Genomic DNA, 12,889 nt, shown 5'->3' with positions numbered 1-12,889 from the left:
AAAGCCGGGAAAAAAAAAAAAAAAAAAAAAAAAAAAAAAAAAAAACAAGAAAGAAAGAAAGAAAGAAGAGAAGAGAACAAAACAAGCAAACTCTAGCAGGGCTAATGGCAGTCTTCTAAATGCACCAGCACGTTGAATAAGCTGCAGCTCAGCTCGATGGACCCCCAAGAGTGGTTGCCACTGGGAAGACTAGTGCCTCTGAAACCAAGTCCGGTGGTTTCCTTTCACCTCTGAACTTCGAGCTTGACCTAACTTTCCAGTACCTTCCCCCGCTCCACCCTCCCATAACCCGCCCGAAGCGGCCCACGGAGGCCGGAGGTTTCGGGGCGCAGTCGCTCAGCAGCCAGAGGTCTCTGTCCCGGGCGGCGGGAGGGAAATGCCGCGCCCGCAGCCAGGGACCCGCGTGCCCAGCTTCGGCCCCCGCGCACGCAAAGTCCGACCTGGGTGACAGCGCACGGCCGGCCCTGGGCCCACAGCTCCCACCTGTGCCCCGCAGCATGTTGTCCCGGAGCAGGTCCCCGCTGGAGAGGTGCTTCAGCTGGAAGTGTGTGGTGATGCGCGATGACACGGTGCCCTTGCCCGAGCCCGGGGCTCCCATGATCACCGCTCGCAGCAGCCGCGCGGACGCCCCCATGGCCGCAGACCGAGGCCCGCGCCGCGCGGGTACCAGGGCTTTGGCCTGGACTGCGCGCTCACCCGCTCCGCAGCCCGCGCCGGCCAGCTGGCAGCGCCGCTATCAGGCGGTTACTGCGGTTCCCAGGCGTTCCCGGAAGTGAGCCGACAGCCACTGGGGCAGCCCAGACAGCGACCGGACCCCGCGGCTGCTCCCGCCTCTCGGCTACCCCGGCGCACCCAGTCCCCGGCGCCTGGCCCCGCCCAGCCGCGCAAGCCGCGCCGCCTCTGCGCTCGCTCTGCCGCCCAGCTGCCACCTGCGCCTCTCCGCGGCCCCTCTCCACCGGCCGCTGGGCCCAGGTCTCTTCGGCGCCCCTCTGCACCCACCTCCACGCGCCCTCCACTCAGCTCAGATCTACCTCCGCGCCTCTCCGCGACTCCCGAACCCCGCGCCCTGTCCGGCCCAGTCCCAGCCGGATAGACCGCGCTCCCCTCTGTCCGAGCTTGGCAACTCCTGCGCGCCCCCTGCCCCCCGCCACCTGTAGTCGCCCCTCGGAGCCTCTTGCTTTCGGAATCCACCCGCACCCACCCCTCCAACAACCCTTTCGTAGTCCTGGCCCCTAGTACATAGCAGGCGCTGCCCTACCCAGTCCCTGCGGGACACACCGCCCCCCCTTCCGTGCTCCCTTGACAACCCTTGTCCCCGCTCCACCTGGCGCCCACTCGAGTCCCCCCTCCCCTCTACTCCCTTGGACCGCCAGACCCCCCGCTTCTGCACCCACCCCCGCCTTTGCCCCTCCCTCCTTCCTCCTCTTCCTCTGCTGCCGAGGGCCCTCTCTTCCCACTCCCTCTCTGTGTAGAACCAGAGGGAGTGACCTTGAGCCGAGAGGGCCTACCTCATTTTACAGGAGAGGAAATCCAAGTTTCAATGAGTGAGATTCTTTTATAAATAGCATAAAAGAGTATGTGAAACTGTGCAGGCAGGCTGTTGTAGATAGGCGGTCGGAAAAGCTTTGAAGAGATGGCATTTGTGCTGAGTACTTAATTAGAATGTGAAGAGAGAGACATAGGCCCTTCCTATGTCCAGTTTTAGGGGAAGGCCCCAAACTGGAGGTTTGGCATGTTTCAAGAATGGAAACAGAGGACAAACATTCGAGTGAGTATCATTTTGTCTGCAAAATGGGCATAGAGGATTAGAATGGAGGAGTTAAAATAATGTAGTACTTAGTGCAATGCCAGCTACAGGGTCAATGTTCAATAATGGTTGTTCATTTATTATCATTGCTTTGTGCTGTGACACTATGCGAAGGCTCTATGAAAATAAACACAGTTACCATTCTCCTCAGAGGTCCAGAACTGATTTCAAAGAAGATAGAAATGACTTCAGGGCGAGACAGTGAGTGAATCTTACTGAGTGAATGGATGGGAGATTTCAATAGATAGACAGCCTGGTACTTAGAAAAGACATTAGCCTTTACTTTCTGATGTGGGAAAAAAGAAAGAAAATACATACCTTCTACATTTTTTTTTCTTTGAGACAGAGTTTTGCTCTTGTTGCCCAGGCTAGAGTGCAATCGGCTCACCGCAACCTCCGCCTCCCGGGTTCAAGTGATTCTCCTGCCTCAATCTCCCAAGTAGCTGGGATTACAGGCACGTGCCACCGCACCTGGCTAATTTTATATTTTTAGTAGAGACGGGATTTCTTCACGTTGGTCAGGCTGGTCTGAAACTCCTGACCTGAGGTGATCCACCTGCCTCGGCTTTCCAAAGTGCTAGGATTACAGGTGTGAGCCACTGCGCCCTTCCTTGTTTTATTTTTTGTTTGTTTGAGACAGGGTCTTGTTTTGTCGCCCAGGCTGGAGTGCTGTGAAGCGATCTCAGCTCACTGCAACCTCTACTTCCCAGGTTCAAGTGATTCTCATGCCTCAGCTTCCCAAGTAGCTGGGATTACAGGCACCCGCCACCACACCCAGCTAATTTTTGTATTTTTAGTAGAGATGGGGTTTCATCATGTTGGCCAGGCTGATCTCAAACTCCTGCCCTCAAATGATCTGCCCGCCTTGACCTCTCCAAGTGCTGGGATTACAGGCTTGAGCCACCCCACTGTGCCCAGCCGAGCTCATACATACTCATTACTAAGCAAGAAATAATGAAAATAAATGAATTAAACATTGAATTAATGTAATTTGGAAAAGGACATCAAAATAACCCATGGAAAGCAGAGGAAGGGATGAAGTAAACAACATAAATGAAGGGATGAGAAAACCAGAACTAACTAAAGAATGAACCAGTCTGGACAAGTACAACTTATGCAATACTAGAAAATCTGAAGGTGTGGAGAAAGTACTTCTAATCTCCAAAGCTGGGAACATAGGAGGTTCTGGCTCCAAAAGAAACCGGAAAGAAATTCCTGGGGAAATTTGGTTTAGAAAAAAAAATGTTCAAACAAAAATAGCTGAGGAATCATCCTCTCATTGCAGGGGCAAAAAGCTGAGTGTCGTGGTCATATTAACAGGCCCACAAAACACCAATCAACTTTAGCTTTGTGAAAGGTTGCTGATTGCAAATGAGTAACTGCCAGTCTGTGAAATCTCCTGGCAACTGTGCCTGGCGTAGTCATTTCACCATTCACAGACATTTGTATGGATCTGTTCCTCACTGCCTACCTTGTTCCAACGGAAAAACACTGAGGTCAAATTCATTCAAATTCTAATTTAATGATCAAGTGTTTATACAGATTAGTTTGAAGCAAATAAAGCCCAGATGAGTGCTTTGTACATAGTAGGCACTCAATAGGTCTTTGTTGATTAAATACTAAGAATTACTTTTTGTCACTTTTGTTTGTTTGTTTTTGAGCTGGAGTCTCTGTCACCCAGGCTGATGCAGTGGCGCAATCTTGGCTCACTGCAACCTCTGCCTCCTGGATTCAAGAGATTGTCCTGCTTCAGCCTCCCAAGTAACTGGGATTACATGCCTGAACCATCATGCCCAGCTAATTTTGTATTTTATTTATTTATTTATTTGAGACGGAGTCTCGCTCTGTCGCCCAGGCTGGAGTGCAGTGGCCGGATCTCAGCTCACTGCAAGCTCTGCCTCGTGGGTTTCCGCCATTCTCCCGCCTCAGCCTCCCGAGTAGCTGGGACTACAGGCGCCCACCACCTCGCCCGGCTAGTTTTTTTTTGTATTTTTTAGTAGAGACGGGGTTTCACCATGTTAGTCAGGATGGTCTCGATCTCCTGACCTAGTGATCCACCCGTCTCGGCCTCCCAAAGTGCTGGGATTACAGGCTTGAGCCACGGCGCCCGGCCTAATTTTTGTATTTTTAGTAGAGGTTTCGCCATTTTGGCCAGGCTGGTCTCGAACTCCTGACCTCAAATGATCCTCCTGCTTTGGCCTCCCAAACTGCTGGGATTACAGGTATGAGCCACCATGCATGCCCAGCCTTTGTCACATTGAAGACTGAAATGTTTAAGGGCTCTAGAATGTACAACTGAGGGGGAAATGATAGGCATGTGTCATGGGTTGAATTGTATTTCCCCAGGAGATATATTGAAGTCCTAACCCCCAGTACCTCAGAACATGACCTTACTTGCACATAGGGTCTTTGTAGACATAGTTAAGACAAGGTCATAGTGGAAGATGGTCAGCTCTTACTCCAATATGACCTGAAAACATAGGGGGAGAATGCCATGTGATGATGGAAGCAGATACTGGGCTTATACAGCTGCAAGCCAAGGAACACCAAAGATTGCTGGGGACACTAGAAGCCAAGAGAAAGACACAAAGCTGATTCTCCCCTGGGATCCTTGGGGAAGAATAACCCTGCTCTCACCTTGACTATGAATTGTAGCCACTAGAACTGTGAGAGAAAAACTTTCTATTGTTTCAAGCCCCCTAGTTTGTGGTAATTTGTTACTGTAGGTCTAGGGAACTAATACAGCTTGTTTCCAAGAAATATGTATATGTGTTTGTATGTTGCTTCACACTATGTGTTACCTAGATGAGAACAAAAGAATAGAAGGCTTCATGTTTGAGAAATAATTACTAGGATTGTAGTGATTGTAGTGAGACAAAGACAAGGAAGGTGCATCAGTTATCTACCACTAAAAAAAATCCACTCCAGGCCAGGCATGGTGGCTCACACCTGTAATCCCAGCAGTTTGGAAGGCCCAGACAGGAGGATCACTAGAGTCCAGGAGTTTGAGACCAGCCTGGGCAACATAATGACACCCCTTCTTTACAAAAAAAAAAAAAAGAAGATGACGAAGAACATTAGCCAGTGTGGTGGTGTGCACCTGTGGTCCCAACTATTTGGGAAGCTGAAGTGGGAGGATTGCTTGAGCCTGGAAGGTTGAGGCTGTAGTGAACTGTGATCATACCACTGTACTCCAGCCTGGGCAACAGAGCAAGACCTTGTCTCAATAAATAAATAAATATCCTGGCCAGATGTGTTGACTCACACATGTAATACCAGCACTTTGGGAAGCCAAGATGAGTGGATCACTTAAGGTCAGGAGTTTGAGACCAGCCTGGCCAACATGGTGAAACCCCCGACTCTACTAAAAATAAAAAAATTAGCTGGGCGGGATGGCGTGTGCCTGTAGTCCCAGCTACTTGGGAGGCTGAGGCACGAGAATTGTTTGAACACTTGAACCGGGGAGGCAGAGGTTGCAGTGAACCAAGATCATGCCATTGCACTCCAGCCAGGGTGACAGAGTGAGACTCTGTCTCAAAAATAAATAAACAAACAAACAAACAAACAAAATTAGCTGGTCGTGGTGGTGCACACCTGTAATCCCAACTACTTAAGAGGCTGTGGCAGGAAAATCGCTTGAACCCGGGAAATGGAGGTTGCAGTGAGCCGAGATTGCACCATTGCACTCCAGCCTGGGCAACAGAGTGATATTCTGTCTCCAAAATAAAAAATAAAATAAATAAATATCTGGGGAAGAATGTTCTAGAGAGAAAAGAACAAATGCAAAGGCCCTGAGGGAGGAGTGTGCTGGAGTTTCCAAAGAAGCCATTCTGCCTGGAACAGAGAGAGCAAGAAATGAAAGTTATTCAACAAGAAAGCTCAGGGAGGTAGTGAGGGTCCAGACCTTACACAGCCTAACAAACCACTGTGGCAAATGGTATTGTCCGAAGACAGCCACAACGCCCACTCCCAGTCCATAAGCTTATCTTTGACACTTCTCCAATCAAGAGGTGAGGTCCCTGTCCCCTCCACCTTTAACCGAACAGACTTCTGTGACTGTTTTGACCAATTGAGTATGGTGGAAGTGATATTATGTGACTTCCAAGGCTAAGTCATAAAAGACAAAGCAGCTTCTGATTTGTACATTAGGACACTCATTTTGGAAGCCTACAGCTGCCACATGGGGAATCTGACTGCCCCAAGGCCAAGAGGCTGTAAGGAAGTCCAGATTAACCCACATGGAGAAACCACTTAGGGACTTCCTGAGATGACAAGGAGAGAGTAGTGCTTTATTCCCTGGGTGTCCCAACTCTAGCCATCTGACTGCACTTGCATGAGATACCTCAAGCCAAAACTATCCAGCTGAGCCATTTCCGAAGTTCCTGAGCCACAGAAGCCGTGGGAGAAAATAAAGTGATCGTGGTGGTTTCAAGTAATAATGCAAGTGAGAGAGGATGATGACTTGGGCTTGCATGGTATAGGTGATGAGAGCTAGTTGGATTCTGAATACAAATATTTATTTTCCAGAAATAATCTCAAACTTATAGAAAAGTTGCAAATACAGTACAAAGATTCTTTTTTTCTGAGCCATTTGAGATGCCCCATCATTCTTGAATATTTTCATGTATGTTTCCTACAATGACATATTTGCATAACCACAATATAACTTTTAAAATAAGAAAAAAATCACATGACTAACATTTAATCAGATCTTATTCAATTTTCCCCAAATGTTCCACTAATGTTCTTTATAACAGAAGTTATGAAATCATACAGTAAATTTTAGTTATGTGATTTTCAAAATCACACATTGCATTCAGTTTCCATGTCTTTATTCTCTTTCAGTTCTCTTTCAAGCTGGAGTAATTCCTTAGTCTTTCCTTGACTTTTATGACCTTGACACTCTTTGTTCATTTTTTTTTTTTTAACTTCCCATACTATACCGATGTAATGACCTTCACACTCTTGAAGATTATGGGAAGGTTATGTTGTAGAACACCGTCTCTTTATCTGATGTTTTCTCATGATTATATTCAGCTTATTCATCTTTGGTAGAGAATATTACAGAAGTAGTGCTGTGATTTTGTTATGTTCCATCAGAAGGCATATGATTTTAATGTGTTGTATTATTGATGATGCTAACTTTGATCACCTAGTTAAGGTGGTGTCTGCAGGATCTCTCCACTGTAAAGTTACTCTTTTTCCATTTGTAATTGACAAGTGTTCTAGGCCCGGCACAGTGGCTCACGCCCATAATCCCAGCACCTTGGGGGACTGAGGAGGGAGGATTGCTTGAGCTCAGGAGTTTAAGATCAGCTGGGTAACAATTCAAAAAGATTAGCTGGGCATGGTGGCCCAGCCTATATTCTTAGCCTCTCAGGGAGTGGGTTGAGCAGGGTGCTGAGGTGGGAAGATCGCTTGAGCCCAGGAGGTCGAGGCTGCAGTGAGCTGTGATTGTACCACTGCATTACAGCCTGGGCAATGGAGTAAGACCCTGTCTTAAAAAAAAAAAAAAAAAAAAAAAGTATTCTGTGAGAGGGTAGTTGAAGTTCAGACTTTGTAAATACCTCGTCTTTCATCAAACTGCTAATTTACTATCTTACATTTATTTATATGGTTTCCTATTTTATTAAACAGGTTGTAAGCCCTTGTCATTATTACTTATTTTAATGTTCAAATCATTTAAGATTTCGCTAATGGAATCTCCTTCATGTCAGCTAGCATCTGTGTCCTTTTGGCATGTCCCCGTTACTCTTTGTGCAATTCTTTACTTTCTAGCATAAGAAGGTCCAGGTTCATCTTGTACTTCCTAGACCCAGCAACACACTGAAATGGCTGCGATCAACCATTTCTCCAAGAATCCCCAGTTCCCTTTAGTGGAATATGGAATTTAGAAATTCAGGCCTGTGCATTCAGTGTGCTCATTACTATTAATATGTTGCTGCTTTAAGGTCCTCTCAGAGGACAGAGCTAAGGAATATGTAAATATGTTTGTATTCATTTACACACATGTTTACATCTACATTTATTTCTATGTTTATCTATGTATTATCGAAGCCATGAGTTTACACTGATACCTTCAATTCTGATCTAATATTCTAGGATTTATTTTCATTTTTTCCCTTCCATCCTTCACTACAGTCCTAGTCTGGTCTTCTCCTCATACATTGAAGCCACCAATTTTTATTTTATTTTTTGAGAGACAAGAGTCTTACTCTGTCAGCCAGGCTGGAGAGCAGTGGCATGATCATACCTCACTGCAGCCTCGACCTCCTGGGCTCACGTGATCCTCCTGCTTCCGCCTCCCAAGTAGCTGGAACTACAGGCACATGACATCACTCCCAAATAATATTTATTTATTTATTTATTTATTTATTTATTTATTTATTTATTATTTTTAGTAGAGACAGGGTCTTGCTATGTTGCCCGAGTTGGTCTCAAATACCTGGGCTTGAGGAATCCTCCCACCTCAGCTTCTCAAATATTGGGATTATAGGTGTGAACCACTACATTCAGTTGTCTTTTATTCTTATCTACCTAACACACGGTAACACATTGCTTCTGGATTTTGAGTTAGTGTCTCTAACAGACTCTCATGTCCTTCATGTATCCACATTTATGATCAGTCACCCTGTGTATACCCAACCTTCCATCACCACTGCCTACCCTTTCTCCATGCAGATGTCCTCCTCACCCCACTTGGGTTACAGAATTCCCTGCCAACCACTCATCAGCCCGATATGTGGACACTCTTATCTGGCTGGGGCTCTGACACTCTGCTGGACCAGACTACCCCCTCCACAGACATCCTTCTCACCACTTCTGGGCTCTGATCACAGGCCAGGCTGCTTATCGCTATGAGCATTCTACTCACCCTGTGCAGACTCCAAAACCCTGAGCCACACTGTACTGCCCTCTACATGGAGACATCTTCCTCACTCCAGTCAGACTCTGGTACTTGTGCCGGGTGGCTCTCCTCTGCAGATGCCCTCTTCTTGCATATATTTTAAATGTAGACCATACAGGAGTCCCTGGTGGATTCAATGGATTAAAGTGAAGGAAAAAAAGAGATTTCTCCTGAGCTACTGGGAGAATAGAATTGTCATTAACTGAGATTGGGAAGACTATAAGAAAAACAGGTTTGGGTGAAAATATTAGAGTTGTTTTGGAATAAGTCAACTTCAAGATGCCTGTTGGACATCCAGGCAGAGAAAATAAGGAAGCAGGCAGATGTATAAATTTTGACCACAGGGTAGAGGTCCAGACTGGAGATATAAATTTGAGAGTTGTCAATATGTTTAAATTTATGAGATGGTACAATCTCACTAGGGAGCAACTTTAGATAGAGAGAAGTCTGAAATCTGAGTTCTAAGGTTCTCCAACATTTTGAGGTTGGAAGATATGGAAGAAACATTGAAAAAGTTTGAAAGAGAGGGAGAGGCCAATTAAGAAGAAAATTGGGTGAGTATGATGTCATGGAAGTCAATTGAAGAAAGTGTTTCAAGAAGAATATGATTAAATGAGTCAAATTCTGCTGATAGGTAGGACTGAGAACTGATTGAAAATTACTTCTAGGCTGGGCACAGTGGCTCATGCCTATAACCCCAGTACTTTGGGAGGCCGAGGCGGGCAGATCACGAGGTCAGGAGTTTGAAACCAGCCTGGCCAGTATGGTGAAACCCTGTCTCCACTAAAAATACAAAAAATTAGCCAGGCCTGGTGGCGCCTGCCTGTAGTACCAGCTACTCGGGAGGCTGAGGCAGGAGAATCACTTGAACCCAGCAGACGGAGGTTGCAGTGAGCTGAGATCGTGCCACTGTACTCCAACCTGGGTGACAGAACGAGACTCCATCTCAAAAAAAAAGAAAATTACTTCTAGTTGTCAAAAAACCCCTTATGAAATAAATTACATTTCATTTACAATTTATAGATTTAAAAAATGAGGATAATTTTGCCACAAATTCCGTAACTATGCAGCAGCTAAATTAGTGATTTCAAAATGTACTGGATGCATACAGGAAATGCTTTCTCTGAGGAGAAACTTCTGGGAGTAGAATTCAAATTATCCAGACAAGGGTGTTAGAGAAAAAAGAAAGATAAGGTCTAGACAAAAGTCAAGGAACAGAACAGAGAAGGTCGAACTCAGATACTACAATGTCATATCTGTTAACACTTTGTAAAAGAAACAGAAGAGGGAGCCTTAGAGCTAAGACAATTGTATTAGGACGTTCACTTGGAAGGATAAATAAGAATATCTGAGAAAGCCCTAAGAAAGACGGACAATGAGGAAGCCTGTACAATAAGAAGATAATATTGACACATATCTTAGTCTATTCTGTGCTAGTATAACAAAATATTGAGAATAGATACTTTATAATGAAAAAGAAACATATTGGCTCACAGTTCTCAGCCAATCCAAGATCCAAGTGCTAGCATCTGGTGGGAGAGATGTCCAAGATCCAAGTGCTAGCATCTGGTGGGAGAGATGTCCAAGATCCAAGTGCTAGCATCTGGTGGGAGAGAAAGAGAAAGAGACCATGCCTGAAAGCCCCTTCATTAAGGCACTAAACCCACTCAGAAGGGTGGAGCCCCATGGCCCAAATACTTCCCAAAGATCCCACCTCCCAACACTGTCTCAATGGCATAAATTTCAACATAAGTTTTGATGGGGATAAATGTTCAAACCCATGGCAGCATGTGAATAAAACAGAATAGAAAAGCCAAAAATGTTTAAAAAATAAGAAAACTGAAAAATAAACTTAATGGCATCTGGAAGTCTATTAAGTGGTAAAGATGCCATCTCAAATCAACAGAGAAAAAGACCTTCTTAATAAATAGTCCTATGATAAATGGGTAGCCAGTGGAAGAAGATACAACCAGTCTTAGTCTCTTTTCTGTTGCTATATCAGAATACCTCAGACTGGGTAATTTATAAAGAAAATAAGTTTATTTAGCTCATGATTCTGGGGGCTGGGAAGTCTAAGAGCAGGGTGCCAGCATCTAGTAAGGGCCTTCCTACTACATCATAATATGACAGAGGGCATCACATGGGAAGAGAGGAAGAGCATGTCAACCTCTCAGGTCTCTCTTTTTCTTATAAAGCTACCAGTCCCATTATGGAGGCCCTACCCTGATGACTTTATCTAATCCTAATTACCTCCCAAAAGCCCCACATGCAAATGCCACCAATCTATAAATTTGGGAGTTACATTTCCAACACATGAAATTAGAAGGGCATGTTCAAACTGGAGCACCACCATATCTGTTTTTCCACTGTAAGATAAATTCCAGTGAATCAGATATCTAATTTTTTGAAAGAAGTAAAGCTATATAAATGCTAGAAGAAAATATGATGAAATTTTTCTATAATCAAGAAATTGGGAAAACTTTTCTAACTCTTAATTCAATATCCAGATGCAATAAAGGAAAAGATCAAAATTTGAAGTATACAAAACAACATTTTCACATAGCAAAAGACATCATAAGCAAAATGAAAAGATAAATGACAAACCGGGATATGATTTCCAATGTATGTCATAGGCAATGGGTGAATGTCCAGTGATGTGTTCTTCCCAGCAGTGGGGGTCAGGAGGGTGTTATTGGATTTGCCAATTTCCATAGAGTAAATACTCCCACCATAGCCAATGATAACTTGCCAATGTAACATCAGCTGCACTAATGCTACATCAGCGGGACTGCAAAATTCCTAAAAATTTAACAGTGAGCACTTGCAAGCTGTCACTAGCCACTGCTGCAAATATTCCTAATATATGATGGGCTTCTAAAGATGGAGAAGGGAAGGAGACCCATCCTATGGAAGACAGGCAAGAGATCCAAGCACTTGGCAGTTCACACACACACACAAAAAAATGAAAATAAAGGACCTTTAAATATATGAAAAGATGTCAAATCTTACTACCTGTAAAATAAATGCAAATTAAAACTAAAATGAGATACCATTTTTCAACTATCAGATTGGGAAAAATCTCAAAGGTCGACAATATAATGTGTTTACAAGGCGGTGAGGAAGAAGGCACTCATATTTTGCTGGTGGGAATGCACAAAATTGTACCATCCATAAGGAGGGTGTCAGCCTTAAGAATGAAACTGAGGTAAAATTAGTATAAATCAAAAGTTTATTTGGGCCAAATTCGAGTACTTTAATCTGGGAAATATATGTTCAAGTTGCTCTGAAATATATGCTCCAATTAGCAGCAGTTACAAGTGGGTTTCCAAAGGCAAAAACGGGGTGGTTCCTAAATTGAACATGAACTATTGGTTGGCTATACATTGTTTTTTATATTACTAATCCCAAGAGCATGAATATAATGGGTGAGGGTCACATAGCGCAATTTATGATAGCATTTTAGGTAATTTATCAGCTAGTCTGGAAACTACAAGGAAGGAAAGAAAAAACTAAATGCCTTTAAGCAGGCCGGGTGCAGTGGCTCGTGCCTGTAATACCAGTACTTGGGGAGGCTGAGGCAGATGGATCACTTGAAGGCAGGAGTTTGAGACTAGCCCGGCCCACAAGGTGAAACCCCATCTCTACTAAAAAATACAAAAATTAACCAGGTGTGGTGGTGTGCACCTGTAATTCCAGCTACTTGAGAGTCTGAGGCACAAGAATTGCTTAAACCCAGAAGGCAAAGGTTACAGTGAGCTGAGATAGTGTCACTGCACTCCAGTCTGGGTGACAGAGCAAGACTCCGTATCTAAAAAAAAAGAAAGAGAAAAAAAGAAAGAGAGAGAGAAAGAAAGAGAGAGAGAGAGAGAGAGAAAGAGAAAGAAAGAAAGAAAGAAAGAAAGAAAGAAAGAAAGAAAGAGAGAAAGAAAGAAAGAAAGAAAGAAAGAAAGAGAAAGAAAGAAAGAAAGAGAAAAAGAAAGAAAAGGAAAGAGAGAGAGAAGGAAGGAAGGAGGGAGGGAGGGAGGGAGGGAGGGAAAGAAGGAAGGAAAGGAAGGAAGGAAGGAAGGAAGGAAAGAGAAAGAAAGAAAGAAAGAAAAAGAAAGAAAGAAAGAAAGAAGAAGGAAAGAAAGAAAAGAAAGAAAGAAAGAAAGAAAAAGAAAGAAAGAAAGAAAGAA

General features: G+C 44.3%; 1 protein-coding gene across 1 annotated transcript in view; it reads right to left on the bottom strand.

Annotated features, from left to right (window-relative positions):
- Nucleotides 1-862, bottom strand: part of AK3 (adenylate kinase 3) — a 32,010-nt gene extending 31,148 nt beyond the window's left edge. Inside the window, exon 1 of the mRNA XM_017851489.1 lies at nt 484-862. Within this exon, the coding sequence (XP_017706978.1) occupies nt 484-634 (151 nt within the window). The 5' untranslated portion in view covers nt 635-862. The remainder of the gene's footprint in view (nt 1-483) is intronic.
- Nucleotides 863-12,889: the final 12,027 nt, after the last annotated feature.

The sequence above is a fragment of the Rhinopithecus bieti genome, unplaced genomic scaffold (genome assembly GCF_001698545.2).
Source record: "Rhinopithecus bieti isolate Rb0 unplaced genomic scaffold, ASM169854v2 scaffold_32740, whole genome shotgun sequence".
In the NCBI taxonomy this organism is placed as follows: Eukaryota; Metazoa; Chordata; class Mammalia; order Primates; family Cercopithecidae; genus Rhinopithecus; species Rhinopithecus bieti.
This window is presented reverse-complemented; position numbering and strand designations above follow the sequence as displayed.